This window comes from Gallus gallus, chromosome 21 (genome assembly GCF_016699485.2).
Source record: "Gallus gallus isolate bGalGal1 chromosome 21, bGalGal1.mat.broiler.GRCg7b, whole genome shotgun sequence".
NCBI lineage: Eukaryota > Metazoa > Chordata > Aves > Galliformes > Phasianidae > Gallus > Gallus gallus.
Window position 1 is genome coordinate 1,440,448 of NC_052552.1, and position 22,097 is coordinate 1,462,544.

A 22,097-nucleotide genomic window follows, 5' to 3' on the forward strand; every position below is an offset into this window, starting at 1 on the left:
CGTGCAGTTGTCTGCAAATCTGAGTTGTCTGAGAATGGGCTTCTGCAGGCCTTGTGCTTGTTTAATTTCTAGTGAACCAATTTCTGAATAAGTTCTAATAAATCTCTTTTGTTTTTCATGTAGTTTGACATGTTTGAAATGGATAGGTTGGAGAGACCGCTGGTTAACCTGCCACTGCTGAAGGACCCATCAACCTATATTCCAGACACTGTTGACCTCACAGATGATGCCATGGCCAGAAAATACTGGCTTACTTGTTTTGAGGAGGCACTGGATGGGGTAAATATCAGAGGAGTTGTACCTGCAAATGGTTCACATACTTAGAAAATCTTCCTGTGGACCAACATGTTTAACCAACAAAATATACCTGTATGTCAAACCTATTGCAAATAAGTACCTCTTCCCCTGTCTCTTAGTTGAAAATACAAATCAGAAACTTCACAAGTTTGTGTTGAGTTGGGGGCCGAGAAAAACACCAGGAGAGCACACTGACCTGACCTTACTGTCATAAAGAAAGAAAGAACGTGGAGTGTTGATGTAGCCTGCTTCATCTTCTGCATCCTTCTCTTTTTTTCTTGTTTGTTTCTTACCCTTCTCTAAGTAGGTGGAACTTGTGCCTCACCTCTGAAAGCACAGTGTTCAAAAAGCAGTAATAACAAAAAAACAACTTTAAATGTTTAGGAAGGAAGGAGGTGTTTAAAAGTACTTTTTGGTGGTTGGCTTAATGGAAAGCTGAAGTATACTGTGTGGGAGGGATAAGTGAGTGTGCAGGAACTGAAAAATAGAGCAGATGGTTTTCATCCTGAGCTTCAGGTCAGTTGCACAAAGGAAGAATTCAAGTGGTAACTCCAGTGCCTCATTTCTCTACCAGGTGGCAAAGCGGGCTGCAGCCAGTCAGCCAGACTCTGTTGATGCACCTGAGAGAGCCGAGAAGTTCCGACAGAAGTACTGGAACAAGCTCCAGACACTCAGACAGCAGCCTTTGTAAGTGTCTTTGTTTCCCTGCTTTTGTAATCTGGCCGCCTCTGCTGAGCGGAGCAAATTAAAAGCCAACTATAAATTAACTGAAAGCTAAATAAAAGCTTTTGTTCTTAAGCAGAGCAATCTTAAAGCTAAGTAGGCTGAAGGCAGTAACAAGTTGACATGTCAGGTTCTCTGAACAAAACGTGGGATCCTCCATATTAGAATTTAACTGAAAAATTCTATCTGTCTCAGCAGAAAAATGACTAAAGGTCTACAAGTTACTAAAAATGGTATCTGGCATCTTTGCTCCGAACATTTCCCTTATTATTTAAATAATCCATTTAATAGATTTACCACTTAGTGGCAGTATTTAGCACATGTGGCATGTGAAGACTTCTAACTGAAGTGTTTGTCTTACGTGCTATAACTGTCTGGAATTCATCCTATTAATGGAGGAAACAGGAGAAAATAACTCTCTTTTTCTGTTTGAAGTAGTTGATCTGTTTTCCCCTCTCCTTTTTAAAGTGCATATGGCACCTTAACAGTTAGAAGTCTTTTGGATACAAGGGAACACTGTTTAAACGAGTTCAATTTTCCGGATCCCTATTCAAAGGTAAGCTGCTCTTGCTTCACAGGGTGGATGGACAGTGTGTGAGTTCAAGACACTGTTTCTGTACTTATACTTTGTATAAGTAACGGGTTACATAGAAGAGATTAACAGTTTTCACTGGTTGGTTGTTGCTGTTCTCAGGACAAACAGTTATCGATTGCTTTTTTTTTTTTTTTCCTTTTTTGTAATTCAGAGCAGATATTGCCAACAAAATATCTTCATGTTAAGAGGGCAGTCAGTGCGCTTTAAAAAAAAAAAGTAGCTATGTAACATTTGAGCTCAGGAGCCCTTAATTCAGGAGCCCTTAATCATTTAGGATGATGAACCTTTTGATGCAAAAATTAAAACAAAACCCACACTTCCCCATCTTTTGCAGAGCTGCTAGTGGTAAGCCTTCTCACACAGGTTACCTGGTTTTGATGTTGCTGCTTAAGTCTCTTTTTTGTCCATTTTCCCATTCCCCTGTCTGCCCAAGATCTACCATACCTCTCATGTATTAAGACAAGTAATTCTTAAACTACAGAACACATGCTATCACTAATAAAGCTGTTAATTAGAATCCCAGGAAACTTTTTTCTTGTTGGTACTGAGCATGCTGATAACAGTAACTTGTTGGTCCATTAGAGGCCATGAACGTAGAGGAGAATGCTTGAACGCGGTCTTGGGACTGAGACAGCCAATGATGGGTAAGAATTTTTTGTCCGTAAATGCGATGTTTCATGTCTTTCTTACAGGTAAAGCAGAAAGAAAATGGCATAGCCTTAAAATGTTTTCAAAGCGTAATCGAATCTTTGGATTCATTAGGCTGGGAGGAGAGGCAGTTTGCTCTGGTGAAAGGACTTCTTGCGGGGAATGTCTTTGACTGGGGAGCAAAAGCAGTCTCAGAGTAGGTGTTAAATATTTTAAAAGCACCCTTTTAAGATACAGAATATCCAACTGTTGTTATTTTTTAGAAATAAGTAAATAAAATGCACCAATCTAATTGTAGTTTGTATTTCACCTTATCATACGTCGGTTGTTTATTTGCAAGCATTATTGTGGTGCACCAAAGCTTATGTTTCCACCCTTAAAATCTGGCACACGTATCACTGATGAATGTTTGAATTAAATGACAGAGCACTTAATATTGCAGTCTGGCTGCTTTGTTTGTAGCGCTGTTACTAGCTCTGCTTTTGAGTATGTGTTATATTTAAGCTGATATCATGTTCCTATAGTAGAAAATATGCTCTCTCTGTAACCCACGGTTGCCCTGATAGCAAACTGTATGTTCAACGGGCTGTAAGTTATGTTGGGTGGTCTCTTAAAATAACTAAATCCTAGTTGCCTTTGATCAGCATACATTTTTTTCTATTGCCGTTTTGAGAGCTTTCTTTCCTTATATCCTATCAGCAGCCATGAATTCATAAAAGGATGTAAATGCTGTCAGTTTTGACGTATCTTTGTTTTTGCACTTATAGATTTTCAACCTCTTTCTGTAGGGTTGATAATACAGAGTAGAGGAGGTGGGCACTGTTTTGCAGCTAATGTTCAGCACTTCTGCATCTTTGAGGAGTTTTCCCTTTTGAGTAAATAACAAAAAAATGCAGATCAATTCAAAGCAAGGTGATTTGCGGCTACTTGGACTTGTGTTAATTCCAACGCTGCCCACAACTGCAGAAACTTGAACTGAACCCCATCATAGCTATTAGTCTAGTTGCCACTTGTGTAAGTGTAGCTCTCCCTCTCTTGAGGAAGAAGCTAAGAGTTGAACATCACTTGGTACAAGACTTAAGGCACTTTATCCTTTATGAGACTTGACTGGCAAGCACTGCCTACATAGAGTAATATTTTAACTGACAGCTTAGAATCTAACCTCATTATGTACATCCTCACCAGCAGCTAAGTTTGAGGCTACTTTCCTATACGTACAACCAAGAGGAGCTGCTTTTAAAACCTCTATCTAGTTTCTTTTTTTTCCTGCCTACATACAAATACAACTTAAAATGTTGTAGACCAATCTCCAGATTAAACTTTAAGTGTTTTATGGCTATGATAGTTTGGATCATTACTACGTTTATGGTCATCTGCAGATCCAAAGGTTTGGGTTTTTTTCCCCCATAGAGTAGTGCTTGCTAATCTCTAATTTAACCCTCTAATTTAATGTACATACAAGCCTTTTGTTTTTAAGGGTGGATCTATTTTTCAATCATTGGACCTGTCCATACTCCCAATTATAATCACTGCAATAAAATTGCTGACCACCTGCTATATAAGTACTCAAATCAAGTGAGCAGAAGTTGCTTAACTGTGTACCCTTTATTTCTCTTCTGATACAGTGTTCTGGAGTGTGAGCCACAATTTGGATTTGAAGAAGCCAAGTCAAAACTACAAGGTATAGGGGGGAGATCTGTATCGTTGGTTAGACCTGCATATTGTGTTAATCAGAGTAAAGAGGAGTGTGATGGCATTTAATATGACAGTTCTGCTGGTGACAAGGACTCATTAGTACTCACTAGTGTTATCTGAATTACAGCGTACAGTCTCAGTGGAATGTTGCTATCTGTGTTCCAAAGGAAGTGGAACCCAAAAACCTCTCTCCTTGTAAGGAAGTTCTAGCTGTACCAATACTCAGAATATCCTGAATAGCCTGTGCTCTTTCTTGTAATGGTTCCAATCCTGCCCTACCAGTAGTGTCCTGAGGTACAGCAGCACCAGTCATCTTAAAATGAGCCATTATGAGAGCTAGCTCATATGACTATTGCTATCAGAAAAATTCCATTCCAAGACCACTGTAGTTGAACTTCTATTAATTAAGAGCTCGGGAACTCCTTAACATTTAAAATCTGAGCTCAAATATTTCATATCTTTAAAGAGACACCTCCTGCTTTGCATAATGTACAGATTACTCTTTGCCTAAAAGTAATGCTAATACAATTTTGTCTGTGACACAGAACGTCCCTGGTTAGAAGATTCCTACAGTCAGTGGCTAGAGCGGCTGAAGGTATGACTCCAGAATTATCACTAACCATTGAGTAATTGAATACATTACTCACGAAACAACCTTATTAAGCTTGTTTCTAACAGATTTAACATAGCCCTGTTCAGACAACTCAAAATAAATTCTGTTAATGCAGTACCAATACTTCCAGCAATCATACCATACAGAAATAAAAGAATTTGACACTTTATCACTTACCAGGCTTCTCTGCTTACTTTCTTCAGGAACTGCAGCATTTGGAATCCAGCTGCTTTCAAAGCTCTTCCAACATAACCATAGTGTCCCTCCTTTATCAGGGCACTTATTTCTATTTAACTAGACCTGTAATTTTGAAAAATTGAATCCAAATGTAATGTTTGGATTGTTCCTTCATCTGAGTAGGCTAAAAATGACAATAATGTAGGAGCTTTCTGAAAGTAATCAGTTAGCAACATGTTTTGTTGTTGTTTTTTTTCTATTCTTAATGTCTATTGCTATTTCATCAGGTTTGGAAATGATGAACAAAATTTGGTACAAGTGGACTGCTACAAATCATTACATATTACGTCTTAAAACAGAACTGTCAGTTATTCCTTTATGACATTGCTAATTAAGGAACTTAAAGCAGCATCCTGACAAATTATTCTTAAAAATTACATGTTATTCACTGCAGAAGTTCTTCTGCTGGTATGACCTGGAGTGAACTGCATTTCATAACATCAGATTTAGTACAAATTAAAGGTTAATGGAGAGTAGGAAGTGCTCTCAAGTGAAGTAGCTATAAACAGTTTTAAATAATTGTGCAAAGACAATGTTAAAGAAACTGATTTCAATTAAAATAAGGGTAGATAAAGTTTTGATGAGCTATGCTACTACTAGATAAATATAGGCGTATAAAATCTTGGGTCTTAAAAACAGTGTTTCTAAATTATACAAGCTAGTCAGTGAAATGAACTGTGAACTCAATCTTAAATGCATTGATTTTCTTTTGCAGGAGGGTCCCCCTCATAAATGTGCCTTAATTTTCGCAGATAACAGTGGAATAGACATAATTTTAGGCGTCTTTCCTTTTGTTAGAGAGCTTCTTTCTAGAGGAACAGAGGTAAGCATTTTTAATTGCACAGCCAATATATAATGGAGCTTGTTGTAACTGGTGAAAGGTTTGTTAAATATCTACTAGCAGTGCACTTTATGAGACTGGCTCTTAGCAACTAAATTGGGAATGATCCAATTTGAGACAATGAGCTTGTCCCAAAATTCCTGCAAGTCTGAGGTCTAAGTAAGTATACTGCAAAGCAGAAAGGGGGTTAGGTCAGAGCTAAGCTTTCTAATTGAGGATCTATAATGTCAGAACACCTGGAGTAGTTGGCTAGTGGGAGGGGAAAATAAGGACCAGGCCTCCAGGCTTTCTCTTCTCTTGATTCTTCTCTTACCATAAGCCAGACAAAAGCAGTCTTCAAACAAACAAACAAGCAGTTCTAACACCATATATGGACCGTGTCAAAATAGTTCACTGTTTAACATCTTTGCCTCAGGTTATATTGGCTTGTAATTCTGGCCCTGCCCTAAATGATGTCACCTACAGCGAATCCCTGATTGTTGCTGAACGGATAGCAGCGATGGATCCAGTTATTCAGTAAGCATATAACCAGTCTTAATTATGTAGCCATTATGTATCTTAAAAAACACAAAAGGAAGAAGCAAGTTCCTCATTATATACTTAGTTCCTTATTTGTGTTTATTACTGTCTGAAATCTGCAACTAGAAGTAAGGTACAGAGGATGATTCAATTATGACAAAAAATTTAGAAAGCAGTTCTTAATTATACTTAATAGTATATATCTCGGTTTCTTGTCAGTATCATCCCTGATAAGGACTCAAGCTACTAAAATGTTGTATATTTCCCTCTATTCTTTTTTAACAAATAAAATACATCAATTCCAGCCTGTTTCCGGTAGAGGACAGGTAGCTGACTAAATAACCTGCTGCTCATGGAAGTGTGTTTCTGGGTGGTTACCTAGCAGGAAAAGAAGCCTTTGCAAAGAATACTTAGATATTCTCTATGGCTCATTACCATATTTACATGACTGTAACTTTTTGTTTGTTCCTGTTTTTAATTAAAGATCCGCACTGAGGGAAGAGAAGCTGCTGTTGGTCCAGACGGGTTCAAGTTCTCCTTGTCTAGATCTAAGGTATAATGGCAAATTTGTCATTTGTCAAATGAAGGATGACCTGAGACTATATATGTGTTCTGAAGTACCTCGGCCACCCTTCACAAAGCTGATTGAGCTGCTCGGTCTGCTTTACAGACTTGTAATATTGATGCGGCCTTACTAGTTGCTCTACAGCTTATTTATCATTTTGGTGTTCAGCAGTTACATGTCCTCAGTAATCCATTTGACTGTAAGAAGCATTTCATGCTGTTAACTATTTGTAACTACGTTTCTCTCTTGGACACAGAACTTAACCTGTGTTTTCTCAGAAATTCCAATTCTGCACACATTTAATGGAGCTTTTAAAACTATATTTTGATCCCACTTATTTTGATTAAGGTGTTATAATTTATTGGCATCGGTAATTCCATACCCTGCCACGTTTTCTATAAATGACAAAGCCCTTAGAACACGTGCTGTTTCAGCTGCAGCTTGTATAAGGATGACTATTTCTAAGCCATACCTCTCATTTCAGCCGCCTGGATAAAGGTCTGGCTGTGCTGGTCAGAGAACGGAAGACAGACTTGGTTATCATTGAAGGCATGGGTCGTGCCATCCACACCAATTACTACGCGGCTTTGAAGTGTGAGAGCCTCAAGCTTGCTGTTATCAAAAACTCCTGGCTTGCCGATCGCCTTGGAGGGAAAATATTCAGTGTCATTTTCAAGTATGAAGTGCCATGTAAATGATACAGATCTGGTCAACTGGGTGAACAGGAGCAGCAGAATGGACTTGCACTAGTTTTACTTTAACTGTAAAGAATGTATTTTTATTACAACAGGGAAAAGAGGTCACAGGAAATTCCATATTTATATTGTGCTTTTGTGACTTAAAAAGCAACAATATGATTCACTCTATAGTATACACACTCAAATATATATATGTATATCACTCATTGTTTATTTTGGTAAGTGTTTATTTTAATGATGCAGTATTTGTGATGAAAAGACTTTATTTTTTTGTTCTGTGAGACATTCATATAGAAATATATTTAAATGTCAATGAAACCTTTTTTTATACATCTCTGCCTACTCTGCCAGCAATGACATGGCACATACCAAATAGTTTTTAAAGTGCTAAGTGAATCTGACATCGTATTTTTCCATGTCAGCTTTTAAACTTACCCAAACAGTCTCATGCTCTTTGCAGTTAATTTGGTTGAAGGACTGATCCGCCTCCTAATCTAACGGACTTTGTTTCAGCTGCATTTAAAACAGAACTGTCATGATGTGAGAGCACATAGTAGATAACTGAACAGCACTACCAACAGTTAAAGAACTCTTTAACTCCCACTGCTTCCAGTGTTATTAACAATCTGGGGGGGAGGGGGGGGGCAAGCTGCACCCATACTAAATTACTGAGCAGTAATCAGAAGTTTAAGTCTACCTTACATTCAAAGTGAAACTGAAACACTTTATTCAGGAACAACCAGCTCTATCCCTGTCACAGACATGTTAATTTGTTTCCTTCAGTTATCTAATGCTGGAACAGACAGGAATTAGTCTCTGTTCATGCAGTGCAGTTAAAACCACTTCTAAGTAACTGAATTTGCGCCCTGCTCCGTCAGATGTGCAGTATGTAAATGCAGTGATTTAACCATGAATTTGCAAAACAGTATGTGCATGCATCAGCCATTCCACCTCTGAAATGAAAAACAGCTTAATTAGAAAACTACTTAATATGTAACCAAAGTAACTGTTCCCCATGAATTTCAAAGATTCTTCTCTGACAGCAAAAAAAAATAACAAAAAATGCCCATTACTCACTCACCCTTGCCTACTGAATTTGTGCTTTCTTTAATTGACTGTTTGCCAGTGTTCGTGTTCTACTGCTCTTGGCTTTTAAGTATGAATCTTATTCCTAAATACTTCCCAGTCAGGTTAACTAGGACAAACTGTCCTCTCTAGCTATACAAGGAAACAGATCTTCTGAGGGAAAACAGACATCTCTTAAATCTAGTTCCTTAACTGTAAGGCTTCCTTTTCTCAGACTTTAGGCCTTTGTGTAGAATACAGTTAAATCCTGCGTTACTGGGATGGACGCATCAGTAATGTCCTTTCTGATTCAGAAATGACCTTCACGGTAATCACCATCATTTCCCTAGGAGAGGGCAAAAGTACAGTCTATTTAAATTAAAATCTTAAGAAGCAGTTATTCTTGATCAGAAGAGTCAGATGAAAGCTTTAATTTTCAAGATTGCACCTCATTCTATAATTAGTATGCAGAGGCTTCATATTAACCTATCCCAAGTCACTTACTCCTGCAGGCGTTCATGCACTTACATAGTAAACTTCTAAATTAAACATAGATGTGATCACCCATCTTAACCTCCCTTAATTTTAGAAGTTGCACTCTCCCTCTTATCAATTTAAATTCCTCCAAGCTGCTTGGTTTTCTTCTATAACCAGCTCCACCATCAATCCAGAAGTACTGTGTGTTTGTAATTAGGAAACTAACACTCTAGTCTTGCAGAAAAATATCATTCTACAGTGACGTAGCTCCTATGACATATATATGGTAGAACCCTAATATATGCCCATTCCTTAAGACTTTTTTTAAGCATTAGCCCTCCCTGAAGTCTCCTGGGTTTGTCTTGTATTTTCCTTTATACGTAGACGAGTGCACATTTCTTCTGTGAAAATGGAGCAACAGGATTTCTGGAAAAGAAGAGGGGAAAAAAACAAGGGGATAAGTTTTTTCTGTATCATAGAATCCAGCTTTTAAATGTTCACTAGACTTTCATTGCAGTGGATGGAGAACAAGAACACCAAAATACACATTCAAATTCTAGTGCAGTTTTATTTACATGTGTTTTCCTGCTTGTCAAATGACTTGAGAATAGCCATACTTGAGAATAAACTTGTTATTGATGATTTACTGTCCTCTGTACACACTCGAGTATTGGAATGCAGTCTGTCTGCATTACAGTAAATGTTTCTACTTAGTATCTTAAGCTTTTTAGAATTTTTTATATTGCTCAGGCTACATAACTGTCACATAGCCCAAGCAACAACGTAGCAAAGATTTTTAAGAGTAAATACACAGCATCTACTTTCCTACCCTGTTACATTCCTTTCCTTAGACAAAGGAGATTGCCATGGTAAGAAAGCCAGCATTCTGCTCAGTGGAGCATTAATCCCACAGTACACAGAAGGGATCCCAAGAGGAAGACAGAGGTGATGACAGTCACCCACCTTGATATGTCCAGCAGCGTGTCTGCTCTTATTTGACAGCTCCACCATAGCTGCAATCACTCCTAATGCAAGGCCAATTGCAAGAGTAAGAAAGAGCCCACCCAGAGCTTGGGGCTGCAGGGGACTCCATCCCTCTCTACTTTTGTGAAGGCAGCTGGACTCCCACCACTTGTTACGCAAGTAGTCAAGATCACCCGTTTCACGCAGTTTGAGGACAGCAACTGATAGCTTCTTAGTCCATGGCGATGCTGGCAGCAGTGGAATGAAAGAGAAAAGCATGTAAGAGAGATCACAGACACTAACATTTTTAATCAACCTCCTACTACATGACAAAGCAGGGTTAGCTGTGTGCTGCTTCCCAGCTTTCAAACGGTCTTTCTGCAGAGTACAGCAAAATAATCTGAGTGCTTCTTAGATAACTGGATAACAACCATTCCTATCCTATCCTATCCAGTAGCAGAATAATGACACTGTGAAGGTTCTTTGAAAAATACTATCGGGTAATGCTTACGAGAGAACAGAATTGATTAAGAGTTCTTCTGCATTCTTGGTACCACAGAGCAGGAGAAAAAAAATAAACAATCAAAAAAACCAAAAACTGGTATCATTGGCAGTGGGAATTTTTAAAATCTACAGTTCAAAATAAGAGCAAGCACTAATGATAATTCATCTACTGAATGAAAACATTGGATAGCTAGGTTAACAATTTGTTCATAGTGGATTATTAGTCTTAATACATAGAAAATGTCTCTGAGTTTCAGGACTTAGCTATGCCAGGCTCTTTGCTCTAGCAGGCTATTTCAAACCCACAAAATCCAAGTTGAGAAGTGGGACAGAAGCCATACACGGTGACTAACCCTGGGCAGTGGCAATGCCAAATCCTCTGGCTCCAATAACTTCAGGGGCTCTGATCAAATTGCAGTGCCTGGCGGCTGCAAGGTCTTGAGAGATTGATTCACCAATGAAGGCGTAATTGGACTCCATCACACGCTGAACTGCTTCCTGGTAGGTTTTGACTAAAACGTGGTCTCGTCTCTTGTCCATATATTCATAAACCATCCGATGGATGGGATTCTTGGAGTTCTGCAACCCCAAAATTCAAGAGGTAAAAGTGACATATGAAACAATTATCCAGAAAAACATTTGCCTATATGTGCAGTGACTGTGAAAAAATTTAGAGAAAAGAGTACTTAAACTATTTACCTTTGAGCCCTCTGCAATTAAAATTATCTCTCTAGCACCTTATGTTCAAGGTATACAAGAATAACCCCCGAAGAGTAGTACCACTGTCTTAAGAGAGGATACACTATTAAAACACAGCCTTCTGCATGCTTTTTTCTCTCAGAGAAAAGGTGAAAGAAGAGGTAAGAAAACAACATATACCAATCACATTAAAGTACAGCAAGAGACCTGACAGTCTACAGAGAAGAAGGTGGTGTAAGACCCATTGAGAGCCAGACAGCTTGACTGCACTTTAGCAGTTCTAAGGCAGGCATGTATATGCACCATTAAATTTTCTGCACCTTGAAGAAGTAGAAAGTGGAGGAGCCGTCCAGCGTCCCAAACTCAAGCTTTCTTTGCTTCACAAGATCTTCAAAAGTCTGGATCGAGAGCTGCTCGCTGCCAGAGCTCAGCAGCGCAGTGAAGTTGGCGATGTAAGCAGCCAACAAAGCTATGGTGAAGAGCCACCAGATGGCAGCGATGACCCGCACAGAGAACGCCTTGGGCCGAGGGGTGACACCTGCGACACCAGAGGAGCCGACAAAAAGTGTGGGGGTGAGAGAGACAGCCTGAGTTAAAGCCAGCACAAGAGTTTTTAAATAAAGGCCAAACGGCAAAAGCTGCTCTACAGCTATTTTAGGAACACACAGGACTGAAAAGCCCTCAGTGGCTGGTATGAACAGCATCAATACCGCATGCTATGCAGAGCTGAAGCAATAGTACTTGTGGGCCAAAAAGACCCACAAAAAGATTCCAGTCTACAAAACATAAGCACACTGGTTAGCCCTAGAGCAAGTGTTACAGCAGAAAACACGCAGTGCTCAGCTGAAGCCAGCCACCTGCACAACAAGTCCCTAATCAAGACATCCCTGAGTTTTAGCACTGCCAAGCGTCCCTATTTCAACATCTTTTCCCTCAGCACCCTAACCATACAACACAGCACAGTACTGTTACAGACAGCTGGATATGCAATCAGCTCCTCCCAGCTCACCTTGCAACGTGAGCGCTCCTGCTCCAAACCAGAGGCTGTTTAAGAAGGTGAAGTGATTCTCTTCATTCTTTGGCTCATTCCATTCACAAGGGCTCAGCCTATGAGGAAATAACAGGATGACACCAGACACTAAAGAAAAAACAATCCTGCAGCATGATGTGCAGCAGTGCAGACAGCCTGGAAATGCCCTATCTTTCCATCAGAGGTCCTCCTTTACCTGTAGCCCAGTTTATCTAGTAGACAAAAATGTTCCTGGTCAATACCTCAAGTATTTTGCAATACTGAAGGCTCAGGAGGCTTCGTAGGTTTGCCAACTACCTTCTTGAACCATTGCATAATCTAGTCTCCCTAGGGCCCTACTGCCTGAGGGGCAGTAATGGCTCTATTCTTTAATATCAGATGAAGGCTCCTCCTTGGAGCAAATCCTTATCTACAAAACACTGCATAAAGCAAGAAAAGCAGCAATAGGACTTTTGTTCAAAACTGCAAATGCAGAGAGCCTTAGTGCAGCCTCATGAAGAGAGGAGGAGAAAGCTGAATGCCCTGGGAAAAGGAGGGAGGGGAAAGAATTTCATCCACAAAAGTGAGCGTAGGACTGAGTGCATGAGGACACTCCAGGAGAAAGGACTGCACACAGGAATATGGTCAGAGCAAAAAACAACTTTGAAAAAAGTGAGAACAAAAAAGCTGAAACACAAACACAGTCCTTTGGACAACAGTGGATATTCCACATCAAAAGATACGGTGATTTTCATTGGGAGATTCTACTCTTAATCTGTCATTAAGCTTTATTAGCTCTGGTTCTAGATTTGTACAGAAGGTTCCTCAAAGCAAAATGCACCCTGATACTTTCTTAAAAATAAAGATCTCTCCATAGCTGGGAAAGCAGTTGACTTGAGCAAAACCTGTAGAACACATTTATACCTGGCAACGAGGAAGAGGCAGACACACGTCAGCACATAAGCAAATAGGAGGCCAGTCCAGGTCTCCTTACTGAAAGGAGCCAGGAAGTGGAAGAAAGACATCTCCTGAGAGATGGTTTCCTTTCGAAGCAAGATTCCAATCCCAGTCTGCAGGAATGGCGTAGTGAAGGAAACTACCTCTTCTCTTGCTGATGTGACTGTCAAGGGAGCCACTGCAATGTCTGCTTCCTGTAAAGAGAAGTTAAAATATAACCAATCATCCCACCTGCCTGAAGACTTCTATCACTCAAACAGAATGCTTCCCAGGCTGAGTGAACAGATGCCTACATGGCCAATAGCCATGTCAGCACAGCTCCTGGGCTTCTTTCCCTGTTAATGCTGCAGTTTCTCAAACATAAAATGAAAATTACCTGTCTCAGAATCTCTCCAATCATCCCTGTCCAGTTTCCACTAGGAGAGATGGCTCCATACTTCCCATCTCCCACCACCTTCACCTTATAGCTGAAGTGAAGCATTGAAGCAAGTGCTTTCAGCAAATCAATGCAGTATCCCTCCAGTTCTGCACTTCTCACCATGACATAGGGATCTTCCTGCATAAACAGGGAAATACAATTACATGCCACCACAGTCTGCATTGTGACTGTTAAAAAAAAAGTTTAATTCAATCCTCCCCAAAGATCTCTGCTCACATTATCAGGAAGACAACACATCCAAACCTGAAAGACGATCACAGAAGCCATATGCCACCACTAGTCAAAGACTACAGCAAGGCAGCTGGATTTTACAAGCTATGCAGACCACAGAAGCAGGTAATAATCTCTTCTCAGTCTAATAGTCCAAATACATTTCATCTGGCCCATCAAAACATCAACTGAGGGCCATACGGTGGTGCAGGACCTGACAGCAGAATCAATGTATTGATGTACATTCTTCTGAATCATACTGCTTGTCCAGTACTGGTGGCACTACATATTCTTTCTTCTTTATTTTTAATAACCTGTCTTTAATCCTTGCACACATGGTCTTCACATATTTCCCTTTCAGGATAAAAACAACTTACAAGTAACATCACTCTTAGACAAAGCATAACAGAATTAAGAGGCTGAAACAGCTTTCTGTTCTACACCATTGTGATAACACTTGAAAAATACTGTGATGAACATGGATATCAGTGTCAAAAAAAGGCAAGGTGTAATTTCAGCTATCTCCCAGCTACGGTGTTTTGTTACTGCTTTACCAAGATTGTTGTGACAGTCAAAGATGGAAGATTCTCTTCTGGTCCTCTCAAGTCATTGGGCTACAAATAAAAAAAATAAAGGAAAAATAATTGGATTTCTCCACTTACCTAGGGTTTACATTATTATATGTGTGTGTGTGTGTGTGTGTTCAATGACAGTAATTAATCAAAAGCATTTCACTTTATTGCACTTTGTCAACATACAAATAAAAAAGAAAATCACATAAAATGTTGTCACAATTCTTCAGGTGCAAAGTGCATATAGTCTTCCAAAGAGAGATTAATTTATGCTGCTGACAAAACAGCTAGCAGCCAATTAAGGCCTCATTAGAGTGCAATTCCTGGAGACAAAACAGTAGGAAACCTGAGATGAAGAGGAAACATGAATTCACTTCCACATGGAACACCAAATTCAAGAATGCATCTTCCAACCTTGCAGTCATGTAACTGAAGATGCTTTCTGGTCACTAATACTTCAGAACAGTTCATGTTTTTGCTGCTAAAGCTGTCTTCACAGATTAAAAAGCATTGCACACTGTGATCTCATATATTTCTGGATTTAACATCCAAGAGGTTTTATACATATGACTTTATTGGTAGCCCTGCACCAATGAACTTAAACATACCTTAATCATGGCATCATCATTCCTCATTGCTCCTGAAAAAAATAACAACAAAATCAACTCCTTGCAGGGTTTATGTTTATGGCTCCTTAAAGTGAACTTTCACAAACTCATTTCACTTACATAAACAGAAGATTGTCCTTGACTCAGAAGTTCATAGTGCAGCTGATCTGTAGTAATTTTTTGAAGTTTGTTTCCTTACTCACAACACAGTATTAATGTCAAGCAAACTGAGGCAGAAATACACACACACAGATTCAGGCTGCAGAAGTTTCTAATCCTAGCTTTATTATTATCACTCACACATATAAAAACAGGTTTTGCAGAATCATCCTTACTGATCGGTTGAAAAGCCAGCAGTTCTGCTACTTCACACGACTAAGATTCCCCCCCAGCTCCTGCCAAAGCCCATCTGTACACCCAAGGAAATGCCTTGTAAACAACCTGCAGTTCATCAGCACTGAATTCTAAGACAAAAAGGTTTCTTAATAGGTTCCTATTGTTAAAGCAGACCTTTGTCTGACCATCTTGCAACCACTAGGGCAGAAATCCTCCTCTGCCTCATCCAATTGCTTTCTCCCTCAGAATTACAAGTGCTCTGACTTTTCACTCCTGTCAAAATTCACTGAAGAACACCTGAGTGTCACCAGATCTGCTATTGATCTGTTGTTCTGTATTACCTCTCCTCCTTGCGTCTGTTTCCTCTTTAGTAAAAATCCACTTGTAGAAGTATTATTAATGAGATTAATTAAGCTTTTGGCTCTATTCTTTGCTCTGATGTGCAGCTCTTAACAAAAGCCATTGAATTATTTGATCCAGAGCTTCCTTTATCACAACACCCAGAATACCTCAACTCCCCAAATCTGCAAAAGATCTAAACTATAATAATTGACATGCAGAATCAAAAACACAATTGTGTCAATGGATAGCATATTAACTACCCAGGATGTTGTTTTATTTTTCCTAGAATGTGCAACATCATTGCTCCCTGGAATCAAAGAATTCACAGTGCAAAAGCCAAAATAAACTAAAAAAAAAGATAAAACAAAGAAATTAGAGTGCTTTTACTCTTCCAAGCAAAAGCTGTGAGTTTCTCATTAAATATAACAACGTATTCATTCATTATGTATTATTCATTCTTTGGATTTGCATTTTCTTGTCTTGTGCCGAACTCTACATTATTGTTAAAACAAAACCTGCTTTTTCCCTCTCCTCCACAGTTCTCCATGGGAGCTGGAATCCTTCACAAAGGAGTTCTTTTGTCTCCCTTCAGAAACTCATTAGAGACAGTGAAAAGCTGTTTGAGGCTCCTTTTTTGAAAACCTGCTAGGGTTTCTTGGAAGAAAACAGTCTGTACTGAGGGCTTCAGCTCCCCCACAGCGGCACTGGATGCAGCTGTTCAAAGCCCCATTGTAGGAACTCCTGAAAGGACCATAAGTAATCGAGTTGCAGCACTAACTCTAAGCTCATCGCAGTGACACTTCTTGGAAGCCAAGTCCTCATTGTGAGAATTTATAAAAACATACCACAAAGGGTCTCATCCCTCCACTCTTGCCCCCAAAGGTTTTCTGCTGCAGGAAACTACGGTGGTTGCAAAAATCAGCGACTGCAGCAAAAGCAAAAAGCTTTTAGCACAGATAAACCAGGACTGGCCTCCTCACCCCCACTTTTCTACTCTAGGTTAGTAACCCTGCCTTGGCACCCTCTGCTCACATTTCCCTTTATGCAGCTTGTGACCATGAGGGATAGCTGAACCAAGAGGTCAGGTGGATGACAGTTTTGGAGTACACTGGGACACTCAGGATAAGAGCATGAGAGAAACTGACCCCTGTCACTAAAGCTAAGGACTGATGTATATGTAACCTGAAGCAACCTGCTGCTACCACCAGCTCTGGTCAGGTAGGAGACAGGCAGGAGAACCAGTAGGGGAGCCAATTTTTTGTTTCCCAGTAACGCTGCAAGGCCAAGCTACTCCTTAGTCTGGACTCAGACACAGAACACCAAAAAGCCACAAGTAAGACTGAAACAACAGCATTTGTTTTAGCTGCAAAAGCAGGCTCCCCAGCAACTCACACTGGGGATGCAGTGCGATCCAACCAGCTGACTGTTGTACAGAAGTCACTGGCAGGCTCCTTTTGCTGGCCCTAAAGTAGGTCCTGGTAATGCCTTCATAACCAAATCTAAAGCAAATTTTAAGACTGTGTCCTAATCTAGCACTAGTATTAACAAGAATTAGTGAACTGAAAAGAACAAAACCAGATTTGAACGCAGCTAGCATTTTTGGCCAAATATTCTCACCTGTCTGGCTCGATTCTCTCAGGAGCAGCACAGCTGTAACCACACAGAATATAAAGTGAAGTCCTTTGTCCATTGCAGCAGAAATAGCTACTGTCTAGAGGAAACTTCCTGTTGAGGTTAAAGGAAAGTCATTAATACTGGTTTTACGATTCCTAAGTGCGGAGTTAAATAAGTACATCTTGGATTTTCTGCATCTCAATTCTGAAGAGTCCCAATTCAAACAAGGGTCTCTGGGTCACATCTGAGACCAAATAGAACAAACATTACAGAACAGGTCCCAGGGAACACTTTAGTGCAGAAAAAAATGACATGATGAACATATGAAGTGGATGTATCCATTGACTGACTGTTGCACTATATCTTTCCCAGCCAGCTCCCCACAGAGGAGAGGCAATGTCTCCTGAGGTGCCAGGGTCAGTGTGCACGCATCAATAAACAGGAGATTTTTCAGGAGGTCCTTATTTCAGAGACATAAAAGCAAAATGTTAAATTACCTTTTTTTGGGTTGCAGAGTAAAAAAAGCAGCAAGAATGATATGCTTGTGCCAGCAAGGAACAGCTGTTCTGTTTTGTCTTCTGGTAAATTTAACCAGTAAATTATTGCTACTTTTTCATTATGATTATGTACTGTAAAATGTTCTTTATTTCAAGTGTTCTCCTTCAAAAAAAAGCTATTCTGAGCTGGTAATAAAAATGAAAGAGTTGTTATCACACTGGCTGCTGTCTGCCTAAAAAAATAAGTGTAAATTTGTGCAAAAAGAGCTTTTTTCAAAGGCAAATACACTTCCTTAACTCTGTGTTAGTACTAACATAATTAAGGATAAATGGAATCAGCTACAGTGAGAATAATGGGAGGACAGATGACCTCAGTGTCTTCCAGTCTATAAGGAGCTGCTCAGCTACTGCTTCAATTAACCACTGCAACATCCCTTCACCATCTACCTAACAAAGTACTACAACATTTTCTCAAGTTTTACAGGAAAACAAACTGAGGATTTAAGATGTTACTTGGCTAGAATTGGCTCTAGAAACTTCTGAGTCTTTCAAAATGTGAAGAAAAAAAAGACAACGTTACTCCTCAACCACTCTTCTGCACATAGTGCCAAAGGGAGGCATAAGTTAAACCTAGCAGTGGAAAAGATGAACAGCCATCAGCTAAAAAGGAGACAGCCTGTTGCACACAAGCTTCAATCTTTGCCAGCTACAAGCACAGCAGTGATTGAAGGCAGCATCTCACTTACAGCAATTCCTTCAGCCTCTCCTAGCTTGGTCTGTCTGACTGGGTCCCAGCAGCAGCACGTCGACGAGCAGGCAAATGGAACTGCTGGAACGGGAATGCTCGCTGCATCCACGCTGTTATAAGGACAGCGGGAGGAGCCAGGCTGCTGCGGGAAGGATGTGCCAGCTGGCAGTGCAGGCTCCAGGGCACCTTGCCTTGGGAACAGAGAAAGGGGAGCACCCCCAGCAAAAAGAAGTTTGGAAGCAGGTCAGTCCAGCGGCTCAATGCTACACTGGGACTCGGAAAATACAGATACTGCTGCGTGGCCTGCTGTGTGGTCCTGTAAAAGCTTTCTTTCTGCAGTACCGTTCCCTATTCAGCTGTGCCGATCTCCCCGGTCTACTGCTGCTGCAAGCTAAAGGCTTTCTCCGTGATTGTGTCAGATCAGTTGGGGATTCAGGTACAACATCAGAACCCTCACAAACCAGTTACATACACCGAGTATTCCCCTCACATCCCAGAATGCTGAAAGAAAGGCCTGAGCTTCAAGGTAAACCACAAACCCTGGGTTGTACAGAACTGTGTACACAGACGTGAAATTCCTGACCCCTTTATCCTTCCATTTACAAGCTCCACTTCAGAAGTGAGCTACAGTGCAACCCTGCCAAGTAGCTGACTCTATTGGGCCAGGTCATTTATAAATACAGCATCAAGGCTCTGAAATTACAAAGGATTGCTTTCACAGGAACTCAGCAGAGTAAATCATTACAACACATCCTGCAGGGGAGTTGGAACACGTCCACACTTGAGTAAGAAACAAAAAATATTTCACACTTATTTGACTTCAAGCTCTGTTCAAGATGGAAATGTCTCGGGCAACTCGCACCTTCCTCCCAAGCCCTTTCTATTTATGCCACTGAGTTAATCAATCATTAAACAACACATCTTCAACAGTCAAAATCTGCTTATATTTCAATTTAAAAAATGCTTACAATAATGCATTTGGTGATGCCAAAGTGGAAAGGTGGGACTCATAGTGCACTGCAGTGCAGGGGAGCTCCAAGAGTACTTTTACTGCACTTCAGACACCAAATGGTGCACATCATTCTTACAACATGAATTATGGCAAGATGCTAACATACACTATAAATGATAAGCACATTCTTTCTATAGAACAAAACCAGGAGGATACCAAGAGATCCATTTAGCTGGGATTTCTCTCAGATGCTCTGACCTGCTTACAGCTCCACTTCAGGTACTAGCTTTGGTAATTGGCACGTGATTTATTTTTTTGCACTTTTTTATGTGACAGCCACACTCTGGAGATTCGGGCAAAACATTGCACATAGAGGGAGGTTAACAAAAATCAGATGAGTTAAGGTTCCCAGCTGCTTCTCATGAATATTTTTCTAGGCTTTAGCAAGATGCACATTATGGTATGTGAGTTTTCACAGCTGGCAGCTAATGAGGGCTAAGCCACTAATAAGCTCAGCTACAAGCAGCTGTAAACATCTCAGCACTGTCAAAATGAGTTTTTACAGATAGAATCAAATGCTCATCATCAGTGAACTTCAACACCAAGCTGGAGAAATACAGACCATAAACACCAAGGACAACCATATACTGTCTGGACTCCTAAACTGACACTTCAATGAACTGAAAAACATTTGGGACAAGTCTGCGACCTCACAGGGAGAGCTCAGGATGAGGGAAGATGGCTGCTGTTACTCTACACACCAGCAGGAACAGATACAAAAATAGGCCTCTAGACAGAGTTATGATCATTACTGTTGCCTACAAAACAAGATTACAAGGATCAAATACTTCGGCATTAAAAACCCATTAAAGAGAACTGTGTGCTTGTTGTGCACGCTTCACTGAATTCTTACCTGCAGCTTTGGATGAGATAGGGCCAAGCAAGTGTTTTCACACATTAGTTGAACCTCCCTATGTATGTTGCCTTTCTCTCTACATTCTTTCACCAGCTTGATTTTGAGACCTCCGCTATCGTTCCAGCTCATGTAGGAGAAAAAAACAAACAGAATCTAAAACAGTTTTACTTAAAGCTCAAGTTTGTTGTTGTTGTTGTTGTGAGGGGAGCAAGAGAACAAGAAAAACCCTCTCCAAACCTAAAAGATATATCCACTTAAAAACGTAACTGTGATACCAGAATCAGCATTAATCTTTTCCTTCTGTTAATCAAACACTAAAAATTGGAAATAGAATAAATTGATTGGTTAGATTACCACTGTAGTGATAATCAAAGCAAAATTACACTGAAGCAGAAAGGATGAAGAACAAAACTGCGTAAGTAAATTCCTGCTGCTCAGCAGTGTAGGTATCACAGAATAAATTCCATTCATATGAATTCACGGACACACTATTAACAGTCTTATGCAGTGCAACAGAACAAGTTGGCAAGGCAGTTACTACCGATTTGCAAACAGGAGGACAACATTCACATGTACCCTAGTAAGTGAAACCCTATTGCTGCTTTTTAAAAACGTGAACTAAGAAAGATATTCTGAAGTATTGCGTGATACTGCCTTCTGCAAGGTGCATTAATTTAACAAGTATTGCTTAATCAATAAAAGATAAAAAAGGATTGTGGATCTTGGTCTTTGAAAAGACACAAATAGACCTTTCACACATTAACTTTCTAAAGCTGTCAATTTGCATGTACTTTCTTGCTTTAAAGATAAAAAAAGCAGCAACTCCCTGCAGCTCTTCAGCCCATAGCTGAAGTATTACAGGCTGACTTTCTTGTCTAAAGAATGTTAATGAAATTCACTTTGTTTTAAGATACAATGCAGGACTGATCTTGGCAGATCACACATTCTGCTGACGATTTACCTCTTTTTTTTCTTCAGAGACTGCAAAGATATTGTAGATTTACTTCAGTGCACGTTCCAAACCTTTGTTGCACAAACCTCAAGGGCCTCTCATCCAAATTATGAAGACAAGTAATGAAGATCAGACCAGGATGGAAAACTGCAGGAGCATGTTCAGACAAAGCATACTGAAGATCTTTTTAAAATATTTCATCAGAGAATTTTACTCCTCCCAGCCCCTACCTCGTAATGCTGAAATCATCAACCGTAGTTAGCTGCACCTTTTGATATCTCAGAGTTGAAATGTTTGTGACCAAATGCCAAGAACTCCTTTCTAGCCCCCGTATCTCACAGGTGAACCGAGAACCTTTCCAGGTAAGGGCATGAACAAAGTAATGCACATTTGCACTGTGCACTTTGCTGGGACAGGAAGAGATTTTTTGAATGAGGTACGTATTTTCAGTCAGATTTTAAACAACCTCAGTGATGAAATAGGTCTATCTACCTTACATGAAAAAACTAGTTTATCTTTGTATTATTCTATATAACGTTCACTTCCTTGGCTGTCTCAGAATAGATCAGGTCATTGGATAGCACCTGTTTGGCTACAAATTACATGACTCCCCCAAGAATTTTCATCCAAACAGTCATCACTGGCTGCCAAGGCTCATTCAGAATTATCCACATGCTGTGTATCACACATAAGAACGTCAGTCTCTACCAATCCTTGCATGAGTTTTCGTGCACCAGAGAAAATTTGAGCAGCATCTGATACGGATATCATTCTGAAAAAAGAGTAAAATTAAATGTTATGCCGGC

General features: G+C 40.0%; 3 protein-coding genes and 1 long non-coding RNA gene across 7 annotated transcripts in view; 1 reads left to right on the forward strand and 3 right to left on the reverse strand.

The window, feature by feature from the left end:
- The window catches only part of LOC124417344, a 10,702-nt gene extending 5,833 nt beyond the window's left edge, over nt 1-4,869 (reverse strand). The window contains exon 1 of the long non-coding RNA XR_006931974.1: nt 4,766-4,869. This is a non-coding gene — a long non-coding RNA (uncharacterized LOC124417344). The remainder of the gene's footprint in view (nt 1-4,765) is intronic.
- Nucleotides 1-9,615, forward strand: part of PANK4 (pantothenate kinase 4) — a 21,838-nt gene extending 12,223 nt beyond the window's left edge. Inside the window, exons 10-19 of one of the 2 annotated variants that reach the window (XM_015296805.4) lie at nt 124-279; nt 872-984; nt 1,489-1,576; nt 2,308-2,459; nt 3,889-3,944; nt 4,504-4,553; nt 5,524-5,631; nt 6,065-6,165; nt 6,653-6,721; nt 7,218-9,615. In XM_015296805.4, coding sequence (XP_015152291.4) covers nt 124-279; nt 872-984; nt 1,489-1,576; nt 2,308-2,459; nt 3,889-3,944; nt 4,504-4,553; nt 5,524-5,631; nt 6,065-6,165; nt 6,653-6,721; nt 7,218-7,431 — 1,107 coding nt within the window. In that variant the 3' untranslated portion in view covers nt 7,432-9,615. The remainder of the gene's footprint in view (nt 1-123; nt 280-871; nt 985-1,488; nt 1,577-2,307; nt 2,460-3,888; nt 3,945-4,503; nt 4,554-5,523; nt 5,632-6,064; nt 6,166-6,652; nt 6,722-7,217) is intronic. The other variant, NM_001244912.3, reaches the window with a different exon arrangement.
- Nucleotides 6,247-20,463, reverse strand: KBP (kainate binding protein). Of its 3 annotated transcripts, none has more exons than XM_025142488.3 (11): nt 20,337-20,463; nt 17,230-17,337; nt 14,935-14,966; nt 14,309-14,368; nt 13,482-13,661; nt 13,073-13,299; nt 12,149-12,246; nt 11,460-11,677; nt 10,794-11,019; nt 9,937-10,184; nt 6,247-9,399 (listed from the first exon to the last, which is right to left on the reverse strand). In XM_025142488.3, the coding sequence occupies exons 2-11, from the start codon at nt 17,300-17,302 to the stop codon at nt 9,298-9,300; spliced, it is 1,464 nt and encodes a 487-aa protein (XP_024998256.1). In that variant the 5' UTR covers nt 17,303-17,337; nt 20,337-20,463; the 3' UTR covers nt 6,247-9,297. The 3 variants fall into 3 exon arrangements, with proteins under 3 accessions (XP_024998256.1, NP_990684.1, XP_046759064.1); NM_205353.3 differs by lacking the exon at nt 20,337-20,463 and adding an exon at nt 18,470-18,562; XM_046903108.1 differs by lacking the exons at nt 17,230-17,337; nt 20,337-20,463 and adding an exon at nt 15,612-16,005.
- Nucleotides 20,337-22,097, reverse strand: part of PLCH2 (phospholipase C eta 2) — an 84,119-nt gene continuing 82,358 nt past the window's right edge. The window contains exons 24-25 of the transcript XR_006931967.1: nt 21,301-22,063; nt 20,337-20,463 (exon numbers count right to left, since the gene is read on the reverse strand). The gene's annotated coding sequence lies outside the window, so the exon portion shown is untranslated. The remainder of the gene's footprint in view (nt 20,464-21,300; nt 22,064-22,097) is intronic.

Bases quoted from the DNA above. Each gene is read 5' to 3' on its own strand.
- KBP (XM_025142488.3), bottom strand. From the start codon at position 17,302: ATGGACAAAGGACTTCACTTTATATTCTGTGTGGTTACAGCTGTGCTG. The intron at 14,369-14,934 runs GTATGTTTAAGT...TTTTATTTGTAG, and splicing joins ATGATGATGCCATGATTAAG to CCCAATGACTTGAGAGGACC. The intron at 13,300-13,481 runs GTAATTTTCATT...TTCTCTTTACAG, and splicing joins TTGGAGAGATTCTGAGACAG to GAAGCAGACATTGCAGTGGC.